Here is a 25,424-nt window from a genome sequence, read left to right as displayed (position 1 = left end):
CTGCACCCCCAGGACATCCCGAGGAGCCAGGATGTCCCCACACTGCTGGGCTGCTCCAGGGGTCACCCCAGTGCATTGTGGGAAACTCCCCATCACCACCTCAGGGGGGTCGTGGGAGGTGGGTTTGGGGAGTCCAACCCCCCCGGGGCTGGTCAGGGGCCAGGCTGGACACCCCACCCGGGGGCCGAGGGGCTGGGGTGCCCCTCTGGGTGTGGTGGGGGGCCGGTGCCGGGCAGCAGGCCTGGGGCGTCGTGATGTCAGGCGGGGGCGGGAGCTGGCGCAGGTAGATAAAGCCGGGGAGAACAGGAATCCCCGGTCCGGCGGGAGGGTGCCGGGACGCGGCGGGAGCTGCAGGTAGGCGCGGGGCCGGGCTGGGGGGCTCCTGGGGCCGGGGGGGCAGCCGTTCATCCCGGGGTGCCGACCCCATGCCGCCGGGAACGACCCCGGAGCTGTCGCTGCGCCCGCGCCCCTTCCCTCCCTCCCGCCTTCCTCCCGGCTCTTCCTCCTCCTCTGCCATCCCGCTGTGCCTTCCCTGCTGCCTGTGCGACCCTGCGGAGCCCTGTCCCCCCACCTCGGCACCCACCAGGACCCCCACCCACGGCTGGGATGCTGGTCCTCAATCCTGGTGGTCCCAAAACCCTGTCCCTTGTCCTGGTGACCCTGTGACTGCATTCCTTAACCCCGGTGACCCAGGAATGCCATCCCCTAATCCTGGTGGCTCTGAGATCTTGTCCCTCGGCTCTGTTGTCCTGGGACCCCATCCCCTCCATCTGGTGGTCCTGGAGCCCCTGCTCATAGCCCTGGTGGCCCTGGGGTCCATCCTGGTGGTCCTGACCCCCTCCAGTCCCCCACCCCATAACCCTGATGGCCCCTGTCCCTTTTGCCCAAAGCCCTGTGTCCCCCTGTTTGTCCCAAGTCCCAGGGCCACCCTGTGTGTCCCCACCCTGCTGGAGCCCTGCCACAGCCACCAGGACAGGGCTGACACTGGGGTGACCTGAGGCCATGGGGTTGGGCTGGCGGGTTGGTGGCAGGGCAGTGCCCCGCTCCCTGGGCACTGATGTGATGTCTGTCACATCCCACCATGTCCCCTGCCCTGTCCCACCCCACCTGACCCCTGGCTGTCCCTGTGTCCCCAGGTCACCCCGGGGTCTGGCCAGGCAGGGGGACCCGGCCTAGCCCAGCCAGGGCAGGGAGCAGGGATGGAGCAGAGGGTGCTGGTGGGATGCTGGGATGGGGACAGGGACACGGCAGGGACAGGGATGGGATGAGGATGGCATCAGTCCTGCCCAGCCCTGGACTTGGACCCGAGAGGTGGCAGGAGGTGGGGACAGGGACGGGCAGCGGGAGAATGATTAACGTGGATCTACACAGTCTCCTGGCACCGCTGGGTCCGTTGCCTGTGGCACCGAGTGCCACCGTGGGTGCCACGTGTGTGTTACCTGTGCCACGTGCTGGCAGGGCCATGGCACATCCCCTGGTCCTGCTGTGGTCAGTTCAGAGCGGCTGCCCGAGCACGGCCAGTGTCCGAGCACGGCCAGTGTCCGAGCACCGTGGCACCGCGTGGGCGCTGGCACTGGCTTGGGTGGGGACACGGGGGGGCTGTGCCGGCGGGGGGGCTGGCGGCGGTTCCCACGGCGGCTCCCTCGCCCCCGGCTCCCGGCGCGGCCGCCCGGGCCCGGATGCCAGGGCGGTGAGGTGGAGCTGGGAGCGGCCGCCAGAACTGGTTTGGCCGGACCTGAGGAGGTGTTTGGGCTGAGCCGCCGCCGCCATGCTCGGCTTCCTGCTCCCCATGACGCCGGTATGGCTCGGCCTGGCCAAACTCAGCCAGCATCTCCCAGTGCCCCCAGACCCTCAGTGCTGATGTGGGGCCACTGGTGAGAGTGGCCCCACATCAACATGGTATCCCCATGGATGTGGGGAATTCTCAGGGGTCTCATAATGGGCTGTGCTCACCGTCAGTGTTACACTCCTGCCCCCAGCACCCAGACAGAACTGGGGGGACTGGGACACCCCAACCCTCAGCAGCCATCTGGGGCTCAGCCAGACCCTCAGTGGTCCTGCTTGTTTGGGCACCAGTAAAACACCCCAGGGTGGATGCTAGGGGTGAGACCCCCCATCAGTGCTGTGTGGCCCATGGGGAGCCTGGCATGGTGTCCCGTGGGGACTGCCCACTCCTGGCTGTGGACCCCAAATGTGGCCATGGACCCCCAAATGTGGCCATTGACTCACCCACAAGGACTCACACGGAGTGCCTGACCCACTCTCTCCCCACAGATAATGCCATGGAGGGGGGGGCTCAGCAGAGCAGCCTCTGGGAGCCCCCCGAGCAGGATGGAGGTCCCGGTGAGCGGGATGGGGGCGAGGGGCTGCCCGAGGTCAAGCGCTCCCAGCCCCTCTTCATCCACGGCAGCAGGTGGGTGTGGGGCCCAGGGGGTGTTTTGGGGGGTCACGGGGGGCACAGAGCTCACCTCCCTGTGCCCACAGCCGGCAGCAGCCACAGGAGGAGCCACGAGCATCGTCACTGCCCAGCATCCCCAACCCCTTCCCGGAGCTCTGCAGCCCCTCCAACTCACCCATCCTGAGCAGCCCAGCCCTGGGACAGGGACCCCCCCGCGAGGGCACCTCCCACGTGAGTCAGGGGCAGGGGGCTGGGAAGGGGGGCTCAGATCTGGGACAGGGACACCCCTGCGAAGGCACCTTCCATGAGTCAGGGGGCTGCAGAGGGGATTCCTGGTCTTGGGGCCCAGCGAGGGCACCTCCCACATGAAGCAGGAGTCAGGGGGGTGGGGAGAGGGGGGGTCTCAGCCCTGGGACAGGAATCTCCTCCCATGTGAGTGGAAGGGGTGGGAAGGGGGTCTCAGCCTTTGGACAGGGATCTGTCTACCCTCCTGAGCCAGGGGACCAAGGGGCTGGGGAGTGGGACCTCAACCCTGGGGCAGGGGCCACAGCCCACGTGAATTGGGATGCAGTGGGGTGTCACCAGTGGTTCTGCGGTGTCCCCTCTCACCGCGGTGGCCCTGACACCCCCGCCCCACCCCACCTGGTGCCGCAGGTGGTGAAGGTGTTCGGTGAGGACGGTGCATGTCGCTCGCTGGAGGTGTCAGCAGGGACCACAGCGCGGCAGCTCTGCGAGACCCTGGTGCGCAGGACACGGGCACTGCACGACAACAGCTGGGCCCTGGTGGAGCTGCACCAGCACCTGGCCCTGGGTGAGCGGCCGTGGGGGACACGGTGGGGCACGGCTCATGGCCCCCCAACCCTGCTGACCCCCTGTCTCCCCAGAGCGCTGCCTGGAGGACCATGAGTCGGTGGTGGAGGTGCAGAGCTCCTGGGCCCCCGGCGCCGACAGCCGCTTCGTCTTCCGCAAGAACTTCGCCAAGTATGAGCTCTTCAAGAGCAACGCGGTAGGTGGGCACCCCATGACCCCGTGTGGCCTCTCTGTGGGGTGCCTGAGCACCCCAAGGTCTCTGCTGACCCCCTGTCCCCCAGCAGTCGCTGTTCCCCGAGGTGATGGTGTCCAGCTGCCTGGAGGCCAATAAGAGCATGGCACACTCTGAGCTCATCCAGGTATGGGGCACTGTGCCCAGCCATGCCCTGGGGTTCCCACTGTGCCCTGGGGACCCTGCCGTGCCACTCAGCCCTGGTGTTCCCCCCAGAATTTCCTCAACTCTGGGAGCTGCCCCGAGGTCCAGGGCTTCCTGCAGCTGCGGGAGGCTGGGCGCAAGGTCTGGAAGCGTTTCCACTTCTCCCTGCGCCGCTCGGGGCTCTACTACTCCACCAAGGGCACCTCCAAGGTGAGGGCAGGGGTCCTGGGGGGAAAGACCATGGCCAGGGGGTGCAACAGGGTCATCCCTGACACCTCCCACCTCCCCAGGACCCCCGACACCTCCAGTACTTCGCTGACCTCACCGAGTCCAACATCTACTACGTGACTCAGGGCAAGAAGCTCTACGGGACCCCCACCGAGTTCGGCTTCTGCATCAAGGTGGGGATGTCCCTGCCTGTGGCAGGGTCATTCCCTGTGCCTCGCCCTGCCAAGGGCTCTCTGTCCCCTCAGAGCCACCCGGGGCTGCCCCGTGACGGCTCCGGCCTCTCCCGCAGCCCCACAAGGTGCGGAGCGGCATGAAGGGCCTGAAGCTGCTCTGCAGCGAGGACGAGCAGAGCCGCAGCTGCTGGATGGCCGCGTTCCGGCTCTTCAAGGTGAACCCCCACCGGGTGCTACCGGCCTCGTGCTGGGGGGACGCTGGAATGATGACAGAGGGATGCTGGGGGGATGCAGGAGCAATACTGGGGTGATGCTGGGGGTAGCTGGAGGGATGATGGGGGATGATGAGGGGATACTTGAAGGGATGCTGGGAAGATGCTGGAGAGATGTAAGGCAGGGAATGTGGAGGGATTCTAGAGGGATGCTGGAGGGATGACCCCGTCACAGTGGAAATGTTTCAGGGTGGGTGTCCCTGTGCCCATGGGGAGTGGATGCAGAGGTCCCTGTCCCCTCACTGGATGGCTGTGGAGGTCTCTGGGTGTCTCTGGGTGCTCTCCCACCCTGCAGCGGGACCCCCCAGCTGACAGGGCTGTTTCCCCAGTATGGGATGCAGCTCTACCGCAACTACCAGCAAGCGCAGGCACGGCTGAGCCAACCCCCCTGGATCGGCCCCACGCCCCTGGTGAGTGTCCACTGCTGAGTGTCCCCTGCCCCCTGCAGCCCCTGACCCGTGGGGATGCCCTGGTGACCCTCTGTCCCCCACAGCGAAGCGTCTCAGACAACGCACTGGTGGCCATGGACTTCTCGGGGTGCACGGGCCGGGTGATTGAGAACCCCAACGAGGTGCTGACCGCGGCCCTGGAGGAGGCGCAGGCCTGGAGGGTGAGTTGGGGTGGTGAGTTGGTGGGTAGGGGCGTCCCCCTGAGCCCACCCTAACGCCCCCTCCTTGCTTTGTGTGCCCAGAAGAAGACGACACACCGGTACAGCCTGCCTGCAGCCTGCCACAGCTCCCCGCTCAGCGCCGGTGAGACAGGGGGTCAGTGCCCAGTGGGGTCCCTGCCCCAGGCAGGAGGTCCCCCTGAGCCTGACGCCCCTCTCCCCACAGCCATCCACCGCACCCAGCCCTGGTTCCACGGGCGCATCTCCCGGGAGGACACCCAGCAGCTCATGGGCCGTCAGGGCTTGGTGGATGGGTATGTGACCTTGGGGTGGGGGGTCAGGGTTTCTGGGGCTCCTAGGGGGGACATGGGACTCTGGGGAGGTATAGAAGCCCAGGGGTTATGGGTTAGCAGGACGGGTGTGGGGAGGGGGATGAGGGATCCAAGGATTTTGGGGCCCCTAAGATTTTGCAACCCCACTGGGTTTTGGAGCCTGGGGCTGGGGGGACACAGAGGCTCCCAGGGGTCCCAGGGAGCTTTGTGGGGCATTTGTGGGACACCACGGGTGACACTGGGGGGCAGAGGGGACTCAGGGCCAGTGGTGACACCCCTGGGGCTCACAGGGTCTTCCTGGTGCGGGAGAGCCAGCGGAACCCCAAGGGCTTCGTGCTGTCCCTGTGCCACCTGCAGCGCATCAAACACTACCTCATCCTGCCGGTGAGTGCTGCCACGGGGCTGGGGGGGCTGAGGGGGCTGGGGAGAGGGTCCTGACCTGCAGCCCCCGGCAGAGCGAGGAGGAGGGGCGGCTCTACTTCACCATGGACGACGGGCAGACGCGCTTCGCCGACCTCATCCAGCTCGTGGAGTTCCACCAGATCAACCGCGGCATCCTGCCCTGCAAGCTGCGGCACTACTGCACCTGCGTGGCCCTCTGAGCCATGGCACGGCACCACTGGGAGGGTTTGGCACAGCCTGGCATGGCAGGGTTTGGCTCAGTCTGGCACTGCCAGCACGGCTTGGCGCAGTCTGGCACTGCTGGCATGCTTTGGCTCAGTCTCACTGCCGAGATAGCACGGCTTGATGCAGCTCGGCATCACCAGCATGGAACGTCTTGACACAGCCTGGCACCACTGGGATGGTGTGGCACAGCCTGGCCCTGCTGATATGTCATGGCTTGGCACAGCCTGGCACCACCAGCACGGTTTGGCACAGCTGGGCACCACTGGCACAGAATGGCTTGGCACATCCTGGCATCACTGGGATGGCGTGGCACAGCCTGGCCCTGCTGGTACAGCATGGTTTGGCACAGCTGGGCACCACCAACAGGGCACAACTCAGCACAGCCCAGCACTGCTGGCATGGTTTGGCACCGCCTGGCACCAGTGGGATGGTTTGGCACAGTCCAGCACCACTGGCATGGCACAGCTTGGCACAGCCTGGCACAGTTGGGTGGTTTGGCACAGCCTGGCACTGCCAGGACTCCCACACTCAAGCACTTTCTCCCCTCCACCCTGCAGCACCAGCCCCGAGTGTCCCCGAGTGTCCCTGCGGGCACCTGGCACTTCTTGCCCCCACAGCAGGGGGATTTTGGGGTCCCCAGGAGTGGGGTCTCGGGGTGTGGGGGTGAGGGAGACACCCATCACCGTGTCCCCCATGTCCCCACGAGGCCAGTTGAACTGGGACGTGTTTTATACCAGTGAGAAATAAAGGTTATTTTTGCAAAGCTCCTGCCTTGTTCCCACCCATCCCCTGCTGCCGGTGGCACACGGCTGGCACTGTCCCCATCTCCCACAGTATCCCCATGTTTGGCAGCGTCCCCATGTCCCGCTGTGTCCCCGCAGTGCCCCAGGTTCCTCACAAAGGCCCCTCTGTGCTCCCCGGGCACCACGTGCGGCTCAGCCACGCGGCCGCCGCAAATCCCCGGGAGGGGGGATTATCCAGGGGAGATTAAGGGCCCGGATTTGGGGGGGCTGGGGCCGGGGCAGCTGCTATAAAGGCGGGGGGCTGGGGCGCGGCGGGGAGGCCCTGCCATGGCTCCCAAGACGGTGCTGATCACCGGCTGCTCCTCCGGCATCGGGCTGGCGCTGGCCGTGCGGCTGGCGCGGGACAAGCAGCGCCGCTTCCGAGGTGAGCGGGGTGGAGGGACCCCCGGCCCCCGGGGAGAGCCCGCGCGGGGCTGAGCCGCCTGTGCCCCCAGTCATCGCCACCATGAGGAACGTGGGCAGGAGCGGGGCGCTGGCGGCGGCGGCGGGGCCGGCGCTGGGCCGGACGCTGGAGATCAAACAGCTGGATGTGTGTGACGAGGGTTCCATCCGCGCCTGCCTCGACAGCATCCCTGGGCGCCACGTCGACATCCTGGGTGAGCCCCGGGATCCCCCTCCCACCGTGGCCGGAGGGTGCCCTGCACTGGGACCTTTCGTGGTGGGGACACCCCTGTTTTGGGGACTGTCCAGCCAAGGTTGCCCCATGCTGGGGACCCTTTGTACACCCAGCGCTGGGACTCTCAGTGCCAGGGACACTTCATGACCCTGACCCCGTGCACCAGGGACTGTTCATGCCAGGGACCCCCTGAACCAGGGACCCTCTGCTCTGGGACATTGCCTGTACCAGGGACCCTCCAAACTCAGGACATGCCATTCTGGGGACCCTCTGTCCCAGGAGCTCCTCATGCACAAGGGACCCCCTGACCCCACTCACCAGTGACCTCTGAGCCAGGGACACCCCGTACCAGGGACCCTCCACACCCAGGACATCCCCTGCTGGGGACACCCCAGGCACCAGGGACCCTTCACGCCCAGGGTGTGGGATCCCCCTGCCCAGGGGATGCCCCACTGATGCCCCATGCCCACAGTCAGCAACGCCGGGGTGGGCATGGCAGGACCCCTGGAGTGCCAGAGCCTGGCAGCCATGCAGAGCCTCATGGACACCAACTTCTTCGGCCTCGTCCGCCTGGTCAAGGAGGTGCTGCCCGACATGAAGCGGCGCCGCGGGGGCCACATCGTCGTTATCAGCAGCATCATGGGCCTGCAGGGTAGGGGGACACGGGGTGCCCTGGGGGGACAAGCCCCTGGTCAACCCTGACTGGGACTCCCCAACCCTCCAGGCATTGTCTTCAATGACATCTACTCGGCCTCCAAGTTTGCAGTGGAGGGTTTCTGCGAGAGCCTCGTGGTGCAGGCGCTGCGCTTCAATGTGGCGTGAGTGCAGGTTTGGGTGGCCCTGCAGCCCCTGGGGCCAGGGGGTCTGGGGGTGCCCAGTGCCCAGCGTCCCCAATCCCCGGGCAGGATCAGCCTGGTGGAGCCAGGGCCGGTGATGACAGAATTCGAGACGAAGTTGTACGAGGAAGCTGAACGTGCTGACTACTCACGGACCGACCCTGAAACGGCCGAAATCTTCACTAAGCTCTACCTGAGGAACTCCAGGGATGTGTTCACCAGCCTGGGCCAGACCCCCGAGGACATTGCAGAGGTGACAGGCGGGCAGGAGGCCACAATGGGCTGGGCTGGGCAGAGAAGTGTCAATTAGCCCTAATGAGGAGCAGCAATGCCTAGTCAGCAGTGGGGCAGCTCGAACCCAGACAGCTCCATCCTGATGGGGCTGAGCCTGGCTGGGAATGGGAATAGGAATGGTGATGGGATGGGAATAGGATGGGAAGGAATTGAGGGAGATGGGATGGAAATTGGGAATAGGAAGGGATGGAGATAGGGGCAGGATTGGATGTGGATGGGGTGGGGTAGGATAAAGATAGGGATAGAATGGGAAGGGAGTTGGGAATGGGATAGGAATGGGGATGGGTGAGGTGGGATGGATTAGAGATAGGGATAGAATGGGAAGGGCTTGAGGATGGGGATGGGGATGGGGATGGGGATGGGGATGGGGATGGGGATGGGGATGGGGATAGGGATAGGAAGTGAATGAGAAGAAGTTAGGATGGGAATGGGTATAGGAGGGGAATGGGAAAGAGATGGCATGGGATTGTGAATGAGGATGGAGGTGCAGATGGGATGCGATGCAGACAGGGTTGAAAGGGGGTGCGGTGGGATGGGAATGGTGGCCGGCTGAGGCTGGGGCTGGGCTGTGGGGACAGGAAGGGGACAGTCCCATGCCCACGCGCAGCACACACTCCGGGTGATCGAGGCGGCACGGCCGCCGTTCCGGCACCAGACCAACGTGGCGTACACGCCGATGGCCGCGCTCAAACACGCCGACCCCAGCGGCGCCCTCATCACCGACGCTTTCTACAAGCTGGTGTTCAAGTACGACGCGGTGCTGCGGTTCGGCCTCCGCGCCATCCGCCTGCTCCGCTGGAAGGCACAGAAGGTCAAGGCTGGAGCGCGGCTCCTGGGCTTCAAATAAGCGTTTGTGGCCCCCTGGCTCTGCCCAGCCCACCTCGGGGGCGGGGGCAAGGGGCCGGGACCAGTGCAAGGTTTCGCTTCCCGTTCCCGGCCCGAAATAGCTCCCGCCGCCGCCGCATTAAAATGGGGAGGGTATTTATAACCAGCGCCGGGTGAGCAATGCAGAGCGGCTTCCTCCCGGAGTGCAGCGGCCGTGACGGGGCTGGGAAGGGCTGGCAGCTGCCCTCTGCCTGCCTCCTGCTCCCCAACAGCACCTGTACCCCCGACCGCGGGCATGTGACATCAGGGGACCTCACCCCGTCATCCCCCGGTGCTGCATTTTCCCTCCTCCAGGCACTACTGTGAGGTTGGGAACTTCCCATGGTCGGGAGTCCTGTGTCACCCCCACCTGTCACCGAGCCCTGGGGCACTGGGGCGGTACAGGTGGTGCAGGAGGTGTTGGGAGGGGAGAGAGCAGAGTGTGATGGGTGTGTGGTGTGTTGAGAGTGGCACAGTTGGGACGTGGGGGTTGCAAAGGGGGTGCAGGAACCGGTGCAGAATGGGGGTGGGATGCATGGCAAAGGCTGGGTGCAGAGTGGTGCAGGGGAGCCCAGCAGCCCACGCTGCCCTGGGGCTCCCCTCCAGCTCCGGGGGGTGGGTGATGGCAGGATGGGTGCACCCTGGGCTCTGGCATGTGGGTGCTTGGCGTGACAGCACCGGGAGGTGAGCGCAGGGGGAAACCGCAGGAGGCCCGGCATGAATCAACCCCGCTGCTCAGAAACCTTCCTGGCTCCCCCCGCGCTCCCCGACGCAGCCCCCGGAGCCCTGCCGGGACCCCCAGCTCCAGTGCGAGGGCTGAATGGTGGCTGCAGCTCCGTGTGCCTCGCACGTGGCCGAGCCCTGCCGGCTCCAGGGACCGTGGGGACAGGATGGAGGCGGGGAAGGAAATATTTTTGCATTATCCCCCCTTCTCGCACGAGTTCATGGCAAAGCGGCGGTGGGACCGCGGCCCCGTGGCGATGGCAACACCTGTGGGACGTGCAGGGGTGACATCAAAGCGGTGACAGAGTTGCTGCCTCCCCCCGCTGTGGTTTCTGCAGATTTGACTAACTTTCTCCGCTCGGGGGGCAGGATGGGGGGGTGGGGGTGACTCTGCCCAGCTCCGGGGAGCAACAAGGGGGGGCCCCAGTGCAAAGCCACAGCTATGGGAAACGGGGCTGAGGGAGGACAGGAACCCCCTCATACACCCCCAGCCCCAGGGTGTCCTCCAGTGCCCAGGGGATCAGCAATGGGGCTGATACTGGGAGAGCTGGGGGGAGCAGGATGAGCCCCAGTGCTCACTGCGGGTGGGGGGCAGTGGGGTCTGGGGGGAGCAATGACACCCCCAGGTCCGCTCACAGCCTTGCTGCTCACAGGGGTCCCGGGCGGAGAGACGGGAGCTGCTGTGGGTGAGGGGATCCCCAATGGGTGGGGGGGACCTGGGTTATGTTTGAGGATGAAGAGCATCACCTTCCACCTGGAGCATCCTCTGTGGCCATGGAGCACCACTTCGAGCCCAGGACTATCACCCGCATCGCCGCAGCCCCGCGGGTGCCGTGGTGGAGGCGCGGCCGCAGGGGCTGGAGCTGTGCGGGTTGGAAGTAAATTCTTCTAAAAGCATTCATCTGTTGGGACTTTCCTGTCGCCGGCGTGTGACAATTGCCAGCCGCTCCCCGTGTCCTCGATCCCCCGAGGATTTCGCTGCCAGGTGCCGACTCGCTGACATGCAAATGTGGCGCCAGATATAACCCGGCTGGAGGGGCTGGAGGGGCCGGTTCGGCAGCTCCCCGGGGGCTTCACTTCCCTCCCGGCGCAGCGAGGGGGGCATCGGGCGTGACGCAAACCTGGTGCCCCCGTCGTGGTGCCCGGTGACAGTCACGGCCCTGTCCCGGCTTGTGCTGCACCCGCGTGTCCCGGTGGGAGCCCCGGGGCTGAAGAGCTCCCCCGTGACGGTGCCAGAGCTGGGGACACTTCCAATGCCCCTTCCCGCTGTCGCTCAGCACAGAGGTGGCTCTGCTCATCCCCTGTCCCCCGGATTTGGGAACACGGCCCACGCGGAGGGTGGGAAAACGCCGCCGGGTTCCCGCCGGGCCGGCGCGGGGAGGGTGACTCAGTGCACGGCTGGGGAATTGGGACACGGAGGAGGTGGTGGCAGTGACTCAGTCCTCCTTGTCCCCTCCCGGCACCGCCGGGTTTTGGGTGCTGGAGCACTCCCCGCGGGAGCAGGAGCCGGCCGGGATGCTCCAAGGATGCAACGCAGCACCCGGAAGAGTTTTATGGGATTTTTTGTGCGTTAGGAAGCTTGTTTCAACACGACGACAGGAGAAACGAGTTCCTCTGTGCTCTATCACGATTACAGCTATCAGCAGATAAGGATCTCTCTGTCACAACACCAACTGAAGGTTTCTGTGAGCCTTTAAAGGGGTTTGGCTCCAGGCAGGAGAGGGCTGAGGGGTTTGGATCAAACCAACTCTTATTAAGGGAAAAAACAGGATAGGAAGACGCCGTGGGATTATCTGTCCCCAGCCCCGAGCCCCTTCTGTCTTACCCAGCCCTTGGAGTCACCCGACAGCAGCAGGGGAAAAGACCTCTCAGTGCTTGTTGTTGCACCCGGGCTGGGAAGGAAGTGAAGGGAAAAGAAAAAAAAAAAAGGATCCTCTGACTTTCTTCTGGGTTTTTTTTTCTCGTTTCTGTTTCTCAAGCGTGTCCAGCTCTTGCGGCAGAAGGTGTCAGGGGGGAATGAAACAAGCGCGAACAGCGTCAGCCTGGTAAAGCAGGTGCGAAAAGGGCCGGGGGGGTTGGTGTGAGCCTCCACCCTCCGCCGCCGGGATGTTTCCATCTGGCTGACGCGCTCCGGCACGGCGGGCACAGCACCGGCACCCCCCGGGAACCACAAGCCCACCCCACAGCCCAGGCGTGGGGCTGAGCTGCCTCCATCCCACAGCTCTCGGATTAAATTGTTCCCCTATTAACCAAAGCTGTGTCCAACACCATTTTCCAGCGGTGAGAGGAGCAGATGATGTTATTTTACACCTCTGACTGTATCAGTTACTCCACTGAGTGACTGGTTGTGCTGAGCACAGCCCCCGTCATGGCTCAGCACCCCATGGGGACACACCACAGCCACGTGCTGCTCACAGGTTCCATCACACCTGTGGGATTTACAGGTCCCAGAGGTGACAGGCACAGGCAGCTCCATGCCCGGCACTCATTGCCACTCCTCAGCCAGCTCTGCTGGTCACTTCCCAGTTCTGTTTCCATGGCTTACAGAGTGGACATGAGTTTATTGATATTTTTTAAACTTCAATACACCTTTAAGCACCAGAGGCTCATTTCATGATGCCAAAATCTCCTTCCCTGAGCCTCCCCTGCCTACTCTTGGTGTGTAATCCATCAGTAAATGAAGAACCAAGCAAGGCTGACACACCAAGACACTGGGGGATGCTCCAAACCTGTTCCAGACCAAAACAACCAAGCCAGAAGCAGAATAAATCAGGCTTACAACCAGTACCAGAGGTTTTCCCCTCTGTTTTCCCAGATGAGGTGGTTTCCAAAGCTCCTCCAAGCTCAGAGACCTGCCCTGGACCAACACAGCCCCTTAATGTCCATACATAGCCCAATGGGATTCCTACCTCCCAAGCCAAGGGCTCCAGGGCAGCCCTTGTGTGAAGGGACAATTCAAGTGTATTCTTAAATAAATCCATTATCCAATCCACTTATGGAAAATAAGATTTTTGGATGGCTCCAGGTGGCATCTCTCTGCAGATTCCTTTAAGAGCCTGCCTTTGCCTGCCCTCAAGTCAGAACATCATCATTATTTAAATATTTTATTCATTTATTGACAATTCTTTGGTGTTCAAAACTAAGCCATTGAAATGCAAGCTTGTCACAAAATTAGAAATTGATAAAGACAACCACAATGTCCTAAAAATGTCGGACTTAGAAATGTCACGGCAGCAGTGGAACTTTCTCTTTGCTCTCTGGGAGTTCTCTCCCTCCCTTCCCCTCCCTTTCCCTCTCTTTTTTGGACCCAAAAGCTTGACCCTTGGGGTTGATTCTTGGTGGAACTGCAGCCTCCCTCACAGGAGGAGCTTTGGTCACACTGTCACACGGGTGTTCATTGGGAAAGAACCAACATGCACCTTTCTCATGATGGGGCACTGGGTAACATCCTAAACCTGCTTTATAGCTCCACACATAACAGCAAAAGAGTTCTTCTCAACCCTAGGGATAGCAGGATCCTGGATTAGCACTTCCACAGCACTCTGGATACTCAAGCACACTGCAGGCTGATTTATCCCTCTCCAGACTTACCCTTAGTGGGAAAAATGAATTTAAATTTCTTATTTTGTACCTTAAAATTCAGAGAGGAAATAACTGAGCCAAAAGGATTCAGGAGGGATGAAATCTGGGACTTCTTGACCCTCAGCTTTCCAAGCCTTCCCTCAGGGAAGTGATTGGATCATGAGGGATAACACAAAAGCAACACAGCTCTCAAACCACGCAAGGGACGCAGAAAGTCCATCAGAACACTCCTAACAATATAAAATACAAAACAATACAAAAATACTTTGCAAAGACTAAACCTTCACTCAGCAAAGCCGTTACTAAACCCCTCTCCAGCACAGGGACACTGACAGCTGCGGGGCCATGGGGAGATTCAAAGAACTGTTGTAAAAACCAGCTACAAAGGAATGGCACCTGCTCGGGGTGTGGAGCAGCATCTCCCCAGAGCTGTCCTGGTGTGGGTGTGGCTCTCATACATCTGCCTGGGGTCCCACCTGGCCAGTCAGGCAGGACCCCCCCATGGGGACATGGATGGCATGGCCACATGTCCTGCTGTATGAGCAGAGCAGGAGCAAGGCAGAGGCACAACACACAGCACAGCTTTGTCCCCATTCTTGGCACCCATCAGAAAGGAGGAGTTTCCAGCCATGAAAATCGGGATGTCCCCCAGCCCACATGGATGAGCCAACCAGTGACCTCACTGGGTATCCCAAAAATATGTATTGTGAAAAAATCCCAACCCCAAATAGGTTTCATTTCTTTTTTTCCTCTTACTGAGTAATTTTAAAGAAAGTCAGTAGAGTGGGGTAAGAAAAATGAAAGTATGGTGGGGCCACACACTTGTTAGGGCTTAGGGGAAAAGTTTTAAGGAGGAATTAATGATCCCTGCCTTTTCCTGCCCTAGTTTTCCTTGTTTTGGTGATGAGCCATTGGGAGCCCATTGGGATTATAACTAGGAAAACTCCTCCAACACACCTCTGACTATACACCTGAACAAGCAGGGGAATTGGCATAAAAACCTTTTGTGCTGACTTAAAGCAAACTCTATAAAAAAACGCACAAGTTAAAAATTGAAAACATCATAAATGGCTCTGAAGTTTCACAAAAATAAAGTTCATAGGAAAACCAGTCTCTGTTCCTGGTGTTTCCCACAGTCCCACTCACCACAGCAGCCAGGCAGAGATGCTACAGAACACTGAATTATTGGCAAAGACGAATTGAAAAAGGTGTCACCTCCTCGTGACACACTTAAAACTGGCCTAGAAAAATACTCAAGAAATTTCATTATACTAATTAAAAACCCAACCAACCAAGCCTCCCCTCCAATGGAAAACACAGCCTTTGACCTTGGAGAACCGGTCCTTTCACTTGAGCACGACTCTGTGCTCTCCCCGAGCTATGTGTGAGGAAAACTCATACCGGTCGTGGCTCCGGTAGCCGCAGACGTTGCACTCGAAGGGGTCGCGGAAGCCGTGGCAGCCCATGTGGATGGTGAACATCACGTAATCCAGGAAGAGCACGCGGCAGTGGTCGCACCGGTACACCCCGATGGCCTCCCCTTCCTTGTTGATGACCTTGAAGGCATCGCGTGGGCATATGGTGGGCGGCTTGATGATGTCGTACGGCCTTGGGAAATCCTTCAGGGCCTGCAGGCCATTGCGGGTCGGAGCTGAGATCACCTGGCTCTGGTGGAAGGTGGGATTGGGCCTCTCCTCGTGGTTGCTGTCAGTGTCTGTGGAGTCGTGGCCGCTGTTGTTTGGGGAAAGGCCCCTGTCAGATGACAGGCTCTTGTCCCTGAGGTGGCCGTGGCTCTTCTCGGCCTCTGGCACGGTGCCGTTGGGGACGTCGGCGCGGGGCAGCGGCAGTGGGTACAGGCTGCTGATGACCGGCACCATCTCGGCCGTGGGGGCCGGTGGGGTCTGCACAAGGGGGCGCAGAGCCTCGGCCCCAAGGTAGGTGATGGCGTTGTTGATGGCCTGGTCCATCATGCGCCCGTGCATCAGCTCGCTCTCCTTTTCATACAGGAAACTGGAGTTATAGTTGATATCGTAGCTGGGTCGTTTCTCACCTGCAATAGATGAGAGGTGATAATTACCTGAGTGGGTAAAGAACTGTTTAAAACCCCGTGATGACTTTTCTGAAGAGCAGAAGTCTCTGAGAAGTGAAGTGGCATGATATGTTCTCTGCTGAAAGAGACTGTCCTTAGACACAAGTAGCTTTTGGGTGGGGTTTTTATTTTTTTAAACCTCAAGCTTCGAAGCAAATCAGTCTAATAGAGAGGGTGGTGAGGCTACTTTCTGAGAGAGTCATCTTTGACAAGTCCTTGAACACTGAAGTCAGTGTTCCCCACTGCCCTCGGACAACTACAACTTCCTCTGCACCACAAGAAGCTTCTTGGGCCTCTACACAAGTGTTCAGGTAATCTAGCACTGACAGATATACAGATGTAAAAACCCCACATTTAGGGTCACTTGATATGGGGCTAGTGAAAAAAAAATGGGTGTGCTCTGGGTGTGCTGGGGCTTGGAAAGCTCAGGACTGGACAGAAGTGGAGGAGAGTGCACCTGAAATCCTGCTTGCACCTCTTAGGGCAGCACAGTGCAACTCCTGTTCTCTATGCCAGCTGCAAGGAGGAAATAAACTGCACCCCAAAAGCACTAAAGACATTTTGGGGATGAATGTCTAGAAATAAGTAACTGAATTTTGTGGTTACTTAAACCATAAAATTGCTCATAGCTTAAAAAAAATACACAAAAAAGGACCAGATGAAAGGTTTCATGTGCAAGTGACTCGCAAACATCGGATCCACGAATCTTTTAGTTACGGTAACTAGACTGGTGCAGATGTTTATCAGTCACCTGTCAACACCGTGACTCAATGTGTATGAAACTCGTGGGGTTTCACTGCAGAGGCAGAAAACCAGGAGCTCACGTTTCTCTTCTAAAAGACTCCAAAAGGTTAGTGAACCACAAGAGTGTAACTGCTTCCAGCCCTCAGCACCACTCGCTATCCAGCTTCATATGGAAGGAAAAAAAACACTGCAGTACTTTTGGGTGACTCATAAAACCAGCTCCAGGCAAGTGAAAGATGTGAATAAATTTGAAATTTAAAAATTGAAAAAAAGGCAACTAAAGCAAAAATAGACAGGACTCCCTAAAGGTTTTGGTGTTAGGATTCACTGTTGTAAAGTAAGATACAAAAAACATGATGTATGATCCTATGATCGTGGAACATCCTGAGCTGGAAGGAACACACCAGGACCAAGCCAACTTCTGAATGATCACTGAGGGTCTTGCAAGGCTCTGTTATTCCACTGTCCTGGTGGATTTTAAGGTCCCCCCCAGGAAAAGGCTCTGACTAGGGGTCTGGTGCAGGGGTGAAGAGTCAAGTGCAGGGTCTGCTGATCCCTGGGACTTGTACTGGTGCACACGAGGAAGCTACTGGGGATGGAAATGTGAAAAATAAAGTGGGTGAGACTCCTGGTGCTTGTCTGAATCTCTGCAGAGCCCTCCAATTATAACGGGGTTTTTTCTTCCAATCAATAGACTTCATTCAGAGAAACGAGCCAAACAAAGATGCCTTGTTAGTGTATTTCCCTGTCCCTGCTTCCTGACTAAATGAGACATCAGCACTCATTCCCAGATTTCCCAAGGAATCCCCACGCTGGCCTGGCAGATCCAAGCACCAGCACAGGTCAGAAAGGCAGAGGAGTCAGATCAAGGTCGGACAGCTTGCTTCTGGAAACATCCTTCCCAGGGATACAAGAGACCAAGGAGGGGGGGGAATGTTGTCATGTTTTCATATGTTACTTAAAAAGAACAATCACAGAAGTCCAACAAAACAGCAAGTTTCAGAAAATGGTTATTTTGTGCCTCTAGGTGAACTGTGATGTGTTCTCCAGCTTCTCCACACTATCACCTGTGCGTGCAGTGCCAGTTCATGCCATCCAGCAGCAGCACAAATCCCAAAGGATCCAGGCCACACAGGAACTCATTGACTGTCAAAGGAGACCCCAAACCCACCAGTTCTTCATGTTAGGCCTATGCTGAGGGGGCACATCCTGCTGCAGGTGCGTTTAATAAAATACATAAAGATCAAACTGGTGCTGATTGCACAACGAGAGAGCTGAAAAAATGCTAAAACAGAGGAAGCTAAAGAATTACAAAAACCAATACTCAATGCAATTTTATTTGCATTAGTATTGCTTTTTGAATCGCAGCACAACGTGTGAGGGCTGAGCCCCACAGGCCTAGTTTCAGTCCTGAGCACCAAAGGCACTCAGATGGAGTGTGCTGGTGTAGCTGTGCAACGATGTGACCTTTAGAAAGCCACAGTTAAATAAATAAATAAATAAATAAATAAATAAATAAATAAAAGAGACCAGTTTTCATAAATGAAAGCCCAGTGCTACCCACCAAACCCACTAAGAGCTCCATTACCTTCAAACACTGAGTTGGTTTCCTGTGTGGATGGATCCAGCTGCACACCTTTACCCGGCTCTGGACCTGGTGCACCCCATGTTGGGGTTTGGCTGTAGCAGCTGTGGGAACCCTGCCTGCTCCCCCAGCCCACATCTCTCCCTCCCCACATGGGCCCCACTCAGAAGGTGAACTTTATATTAAGCCCCCCCAAAAAAAAAAGCACTTGTTACCTCATATAACCCTACAAACAGCAAACCCTACAAATAAGGCTTCACCAGCACCAATATTATATAACTGCTGACTAAGGGTTTTCCTTAGGACACAGGGTTGCATTTCATTTTCTTTAAAGGCAGGTTGATGAAATAAGACTGGCCAAGAGGGTCAGGTGTGCGCTGAAACCCAGAACCTGCCCGACTAGTATTTAAGATCGCCAACATACAAAACCCTGATTATGTACAATTAAATGCAAAGAAAATGCTATGGACACATCTGCTTGCTTAAATTACCACAAGAAAGGATTTGATATTTTTTAATCATAGACAAATTCAGGAGGATGACTAAGAGAAATCCAATCCTCTTCTGTCTTTAGGCCTTATTCCACACATGAATCCTGCAGGAATCTTCAGCTCCTGCTGAGAAAACATTAACCTTCCTGTTCTTTGCTTGTTCTAGATCCTAACAGAAAACATTTCAAATACAGAGATACAAAATGGCACGTGGAAACTCATATAATATATTTATAAATCACCTACATAAAGACACAAAGCACGACAGTAGCTTCCACCCAGTTTAAGCAACCAACAGAATAATTTCTTTTTATTTTAATCAACCCCCTACAACAAATCACTAAAACCCCATCAGAAAAATCAGTGTTACTTTATTCTTTTGTATGAGATGCTAAGCTTGAGCAGGATATTTAAAAGAAGCAGAGGCATTGTACTGTTTGTTACCGACCCACACGTATTTAACTGTTGCAGATGAAAAGGGTTTTTGTTCTTACCAATAAATTTCTGAGGCATTGAGCTTTTTCTCTTTGCCACGTTGCTCGCTAGCCTGTCCAGCACAAGGGCTCTTTCAGTCCCCATCTCTGCCTTGATGTGCCTTGCCTCCACGCTGGCTAGGTTGGAAAATGTGAAAAGGAAGGAAAAAAGAGAAAAAAAACACAACACGTAGGTGAAAAGTTTAAAAAAAAGATTAAAAAAAAGGAAGAGCTGACTGGTTTAATCTCCGATTGGACACATAACTGGAGGAAACAGTTTGGAGATCTAATGCAAAGCTGGTTTTGGTTTTTCTGTCGTTTCTGCTCTCTGGGCACAAGTTGTGGTCAGTGGCAGCACAGCCCTGAGCTCACTCGGGGGGAGCACAAACCAGCACTGTCGCCAGCGAGAGGAAGTAAATGAACTGGCTGGAAGACTGGTTAAATTGCAGATGGAGAGAGATGCTCTGCTGGCCTTTCTTTTTTATTCTGAGTAAGGCTGGGTGACACCTGCACACTCACACAGTGCTTCGAGCTGCAAGAGGAGACACTCAGTCCTCTTGCTGCACTTTTCAGATATCAGTCATAGATATCTTAATGAATCAGTAAGAAACTTGTATGAAATATATCAGTGTTCCAGTAAAATAAAAGCAATAAAACCTTTCAAAATTTCTAACTCTTTTTTCCCCCAGGTGTTACTGTCACTTAATATTTTTTCCTAAATGCTAGCTAAAACTAACTACAAATTTTTTTCTCTGTGTTTTAAAGCTCATTAACAGTTCCGAAATTCTAATTTTTGGGAAACTACCTGTGCCCTGTGATCACTTCCTTGGGACTGGGCCACTTAAGGCTGTTCCCATTTTCCAGAGCTCTCCTCAGCTGTGCTAAGCAGTGTCCAGCACTGCACAGGAGCTGTGCTTGCTCTCAGCTCCTGGAGGTTGCAGAGGCCTTGAGCTAAAGAGCTGCCACCTCATATCACTACTGCCACACTAATACTGATCGTAACCGCTGTGGCTTCCCCCCAAACCCTGCTCACATCTCAACACCACACATCTGGAGTGGTACTTTTATATTAAAATATAATAAAGAGTAAACTCCTTGCTAAGACTACCAGTGTCAGTGATCACTGTGCTGAGAACTGGACAAGTCTTAACTGACTGCCCAAGTCGGTAGAGTTGGGAGCTACAAGCTGAGGACAAAGGGTGATTTACTCTCCCAAGGTAATATAAAAGGTTGGATCTCAGAGTGGAAGTCCTGATTGCTGTGTTACTGTACATACACCGACATAACTAAATACAGATTCATGGAAACATGGAATGATTAGAATTGGAAGGGCCCTTGAGGATCATCCTTTTCCACCCCCTGCCATGGAAGGGACACCTCCCACTATCCCAGGTTGCTCTAAGCCACATCCAACCTGCACTTGGGACTTCTGCCCTTCTTGGGGCAGCCACAGCTCCTCTGGGTAATCTGTGTGAGGGCCTCTCCTCCCTCACAGGGAAGAATTTCTTTCTAAGATCCCATCCAACCCTGCCCTCTGACAGTCTAAAACCATCATCCCTTGTCCTGTATCACCCATCATCCCTCTGCCTGTATAAAAAATCCTTCTGCCTCCTTTTCATAAATCCCTTAAGGCACTGAAAGGCTACAATGAGGTCTCCCTGAATATATGAAGTATAATCCAAGTAAGAGACAAGCAGTACTGGAGGAAAGCAATAGGAACGATTTGGTATCACTTCAGTCCTGCTAAACACAGATTTGTTGAGTGTCAGACTTAAATTTCTGTTTGCCCAGTACAGCAAGTGCTGAAAATGCAGCTTCATCCTTCCCAGCTCTGTGCAGCCTTTCCCTGAGCATTTCAGTTTCAGTCTGTCCTCTGTACCTGTTTGTCAGTGCTGCTCCTGATAACACAGGAGTTTCAGTCAGCACAAACCATGACTCACCAAACCTCAGCCAGAACTATTTGTTCGTGTTTGTTCAGCAGTTTGAAAACGTAAAGTGTTTCAGAGGTACTTGGTGCCACAAACACTGTCTACGAATATGAGTCAGAAGGGAAGGGATAACAGTGCCTGGCTCCACTCGGTCACAGTCCTGGAACCCTGGGATGTACGTGACAACCAGCCCTGTGCAGGGCATGAAGTGCCTTGAAGGTAATAACACACTGCTCTTCTAGTCTCAGTTTTATTCCAAATTACTCCAGCATGTTTGGAGGCTCCCATAAATATATTCATCCCTGCTCCAGCATGAAATACCCAGACACGATGTAAGAGCTGCACAAAGTGAGACCAAATGCCAAGTTAAGGTGACACTCTGAGGGGAAGGGAGTGAGACAGAGAGTAATCACCTGCTTGGGGCTGGGCCAGAAGCTCTAGTTTGGTCTTGAAAATTATGGGACTTTTAATTTCAGGACTTCTGTTTAATTCTCATGCTCCAAAGCCTAGGATATACACCCTGAGTTCTTTATATTTACTTCAGATGACTGTAGTCCAAGGTTTGAACTATCCCCAATGCCAAAACCTCATAATCTTGACTGGATCATTGCACAAGTCATTAACAACAGTCATTTAAATTTTAACCCAAACAACCCTGAACAAAATACTGAGAGCACTACTGCATACTCAAAATTGTACCTTTTTCTTTGTAAAGAAAAATGAAATAAAACATAATTCACCCATGTCATAAAAGCAGCTCCCTGGTCCCTACCAGCTCTTTGTTTTTCTGATTTTGTTGTTCTAGTTCCTCTTTTTCCCAGTCTTTCCCTCCAGGAGTTGCACCCTGAGGATCCATGGGTTGCTCTAGTAAGGCTTTAATTCCCCATTTTCTTTTTCCCTGTCCTGACAGGACTCAGCGCAGAGCTGTTCTTGGCCCTCCCAGCCCCAGGAACACACTGGAAGCTGCACGTATCAGGGATGACTTGTCTTGTCAACATTATTTATGTGCCACCAAGGGAACTTTAATTGTTAAATTAATGTCAGGAGGGCAGACGAGGGCTTCCTGCAGGGATAACAAGAGTCTTTCCTCAGAGGAGATCTGCAGAGACAGTAACTATTGACCTATATAACATGTTCTGGGACTTCTGTAAAATCAGTCTCCCAGCTTCATGGTTCTCTGCCCTTTTATTTTAATGCTGAGGGTCTTTTCTTTCACATTAAGATTTTTGACTCCTTGCTACTGGCTATTTTTTCCTAAAGAAAAAATAATCTCTATTTATGGGCCACAAAAGGTCTTTGATGACATTTTCACAACTTGGCCTTAGGGAAACCGTGTCTGCTCCCAGTAAGATGAAGGTGGTTACACAGGTTCTCACCCACAACACTGCTCTCCGTACCCAGAAACTAACTGAAAATTATCTCATCCACTTTTTTCTTCTGAATCACTTATTAAACAGCCCAAGAAGAATATTTAGCATTTAGGAAACAGTTTTTTAATCACTCCAAATTCTCTAAAGGCTTCTCAAACATAGAGAAGCAATCACGCCCTGTGTCCCTCTTCAATTGTTCTCCCTCTGGATGATTCCACTGCATATCGTGATTTAAAGAACTAATTATCTCACTATAACACATATCTAAAAATAAAATTCGGGCTGGACTTACAGAAATGGTCAAGTGCTTTGCTAAAAATTACACTGAAAAAGAAGCAAAACCAGAAAATGCAGACTTCCAAAACACTGAATCTACTGCAGCCTAGGATGTCAGGATGTCCTGCAAGCTCAGGGCTCTGATGGCTCAACTGCAGGGCTGAGAATGCTGAAAGAAACTCTGCAGCCCAAATAAATCACCTTATCCTTCTTGGTCAGATCTGATTGATGACTCTGGAAATACATGGGAAGTTGAGCTCCTAAGCATGGAATTTTATATGGTATAAAGATGGGGTTGATCTCACCACTTTCAGAGCTGGATGCCCCTGTCCTGTTCAGCCAGCACCAGGGCTGAGGATGGTCTTCTCTGACCCCCTGAGACATCTCTATGCTGCTCCCAGCACTGCTGCCTGTCTCTGTGTACATTTCAGGTGTGGTCCTGTCTGTATAAAACACTTCCAGAGGACCATTTTCCTTGCTAATGTGAACTATGCATCGTGAAGGCCTCTATATTGTCTTGTTGGTGTTGGGTGAGGAGCTACCTCTCCAAACAGTGCTGTCCCCTGACCATCATGGGTTCACTGAGTGGTTTGGGTTGGAAAGGACCTTAAGGATCATCTTGTACCACCCCTCTGCCACAGGCAGGGACAACTTCCACTATCCCAGGTTGTTCCAAGCCCTGTCCAACCTGGCCTTGAACACTTCCAACGATGGGACACCCATCTCTGGGCCATCATGTCACCCTGTAGCTGGAGAGAGAGCGGATGCTCTCCCAGCCCTGAGCACACACCAGCACTCTGCACTGAGCTGTTCCCATAGTGTGGTTTCTGCCACACCACCAATGTGAGTAGAATTTTTAGAATGTGCAGATATCGTTAGCAAACCCCTCAAGTACAAAGCTGAGCTGAAATTAGAGGCATTGTTTCCTGTAACATCTCTGTGTGGTCACTCAAGAAGAGTTGGGTGATCATGCAATGAGAATAATGTGAGAGAGATGGTTATCAGGGACAAGGCTCCAACTATATTGTTACATAAAACTTGTCTTTTAGAACTATTTCCACATTTGGAACATGCAAGCCTGGCACTAAAGAGCAACTAGAATGGTTGCTACAGTCCTGATGCTTTTACATATTTTAATTAGTTAGGGATGATGGCATGTAGAGCACATTTATGTCTAAAGATGGCTCCATGTGAGAATCATAGGATCAAGGAATGGTTTAAGTTGGAAGGGACCTTAAAGGTCATCCAGTTCCACCTCCCTGCCATGGACAGGGACACCTTCCACCAGACCACGTTGAGAAGCTTGTGAGGAATTCAGAAAAACACCAAAATTCTCAGTGATGCCGAGAAGCAGGGAAAGAGTCAATAATGGAAAGAGGATGTTTAATAAACACAAATGCAAAGTGTTATACTTAGGAAAAAAATAAATGGAATGTAGTAAATAACCTGAGAGTCTTTCCAGCTTTACCTCTCCCTGGTTCTGTCACCCAATATCCTGTTGATACCAGGGAATTGGATGGAAATTACCCAGGAGTTCCCATTTTTCGTAAAATTTCATACTTCCCTAACAACACTGCAGTATTTGTAAGGGTGTGAAGGCCTCCAAGGCAGAGGGAGCAACCACCTCTTGGCACACTGGGAATTTGCATTCCCTGTGACCAGTTAAGGCTCCCTGTGCTGCTGCAGCAAGGACTGCACTGCAGGCTCAGGATAAGGGGTGAAATGTTGCTATTCTGAAATGCATCTAAACCATGAGAATGATTTTGAAGCAGAAACCTGCAGCAGGTCTCATGTTTTCCATTTTCACGGGTGGACATGTTGGCTGATTGCCATCATAGGAGTGTGTACTGTAATGCAAACCACAGTTACAATGTGTAAGGGTTCTCACGAAACACAAAACTTGCTGATATTCTGATAACCAGTTACTTTTACTAATGCTCTGAAACCTGTCATTTGCTGACAAGAAGAGAGCCTCCAAACTAAAAACTCTTTAAAAAACCCGTGAAACTTTTTAAATTATTGCACTTTGGGAGGTTTCCTGTGTGCCTGAAACATCAACCTACTCACTCTGCACATGTAGGGATTCCTGTAACCACGGTTATCATCACACGCCAATGGCTCTTTACACTGATTTTCAGTCTGGTTTGCAATGATTCCTCCAGAATTTTGTCCTCACCTTTGTTGATAGAGTTATTAGGAGGAATTTCCTCCCTGTGAAGGGGTTGAGGCCCTGGCACAGGGTGCCCAGAGAAGCTGTGGCTGCCCATGGATCCCTGGCAGTGCCCAAGGCCAGGCTGGGCAGGCTTGGAGCAACCTGGGAGAGTGGGAAGTGTCCCTGCCCATGGCCGGGGGTGGCTCTGGGTAATCTTCAAGGTCCCTTCCCACCCAAACCCTCTGCGATTCCATGTTTCCATTATTTGGTTGTTTTTCAAGGCTGTATAGCAAAAACAGGAACCCGAATTCTGAGACTGTAGTCTTAGCTCTGCTCAGATCAATTGTAGAATTCTTTGGGAGGTCACAGCCACTCCCTGACTCTGAACAGGAAAAGCAATTTCTTCCTGACTTATTGGTGTATTGTGAGACTAAAATCACACAGTTCATTTTAGGATTTGAGCAGTTCAGGTGAAGCAGGGACAAAGATTATGGCAGTTATTTTTCATCAAAGTATTTTGGAACTGCAGCACTTAGACTGCAAAATGGAAAACAAGAAAAAACCCCACATTTTAATATCTTTTATCTGATCCAAAGTCAGCTTTATACTCAAAGCACTGCCTTATCTCTCACTCCCTCCTAAGCTGATCTGTCAGTGATTTTTGGAATACCACTCCCTTTTCATGCCCTGGATCCAGGCTACTAAAATTGCTGCAAATTCTAACAGTTCTTATTCTAAAGAAAAGGAACCATCAAACACACCAAGTGGGGAACAA

At 54.9% G+C, this 25,424-nt stretch overlaps 3 protein-coding genes across 10 annotated transcripts in view; 2 read left to right on the top strand and 1 right to left on the bottom strand.

The window, feature by feature from the left end:
* Positions 1-288: 288 nt before the first annotated feature.
* GRB7 (growth factor receptor bound protein 7) lies at positions 289-6,584 on the top strand. 3 transcript variants are annotated; one of them, XM_085083682.1, is made up of 15 exons: positions 289-354; positions 2,275-2,413; positions 2,485-2,629; positions 3,053-3,209; positions 3,283-3,404; positions 3,493-3,567; positions 3,657-3,794; positions 3,875-3,985; positions 4,102-4,200; positions 4,587-4,667; positions 4,751-4,867; positions 4,949-5,009; positions 5,091-5,178; positions 5,487-5,580; positions 5,652-6,584. In XM_085083682.1, exons 2-15 carry the CDS (start codon positions 2,283-2,285, stop codon positions 5,796-5,798), a joined length of 1,566 nt encoding a protein of 521 aa, XP_084939808.1. In that variant the 5' UTR covers positions 289-354; positions 2,275-2,282; the 3' UTR covers positions 5,799-6,584. The 3 variants fall into 3 exon arrangements, with proteins under 3 accessions (XP_084939808.1, XP_084939809.1, XP_084939807.1); XM_085083683.1 differs by having other exon boundaries at positions 3,490-3,567; positions 4,952-5,009; XM_085083681.1 differs by having other exon boundaries at positions 3,490-3,567.
* Positions 6,585-6,873: 289 nt separating this feature from the next.
* Positions 6,874-10,316, top strand: LOC146426640 (retinol dehydrogenase 8-like). The gene is made up of 6 exons (XM_085083684.1): positions 6,874-6,990; positions 7,061-7,222; positions 7,715-7,894; positions 7,967-8,060; positions 8,148-8,331; positions 8,980-10,316. Exons 1-6 carry the CDS (start codon positions 6,894-6,896, stop codon positions 9,217-9,219), a joined length of 957 nt encoding a protein of 318 aa, XP_084939810.1. The 5' UTR covers positions 6,874-6,893; the 3' UTR covers positions 9,220-10,316.
* A 2,734-nt stretch (positions 10,317-13,050) lies between these two features.
* Positions 13,051-25,424, bottom strand: part of IKZF3 (IKAROS family zinc finger 3) — a 35,412-nt gene continuing 23,038 nt past the window's right edge. For all 6 annotated transcript variants that reach the window (XM_085083673.1, XM_085083675.1, XM_085083674.1 and 3 more), the window contains 2 exons: positions 18,945-19,061; positions 13,051-15,591 (listed from right to left, as the gene is read on the bottom strand). In XM_085083673.1, coding sequence (XP_084939799.1) covers positions 14,888-15,591; positions 18,945-19,061 — 821 coding nt within the window. In that variant the 3' untranslated portion in view covers positions 13,051-14,887. The remainder of the gene's footprint in view (positions 15,592-18,944; positions 19,062-25,424) is intronic.

Source organism: Lichenostomus cassidix, chromosome 27 (assembly GCF_008360975.1).
Source record: "Lichenostomus cassidix isolate B80296 chromosome 27, HeHo_3.0, whole genome shotgun sequence".
Lineage (NCBI taxonomy): Eukaryota > Metazoa > Chordata > Aves > Passeriformes > Meliphagidae > Lichenostomus > Lichenostomus cassidix.
The sequence above is the reverse complement of the archived record's forward strand: the minus strand, read 5'-3'. Positions and strand labels throughout refer to the sequence as shown.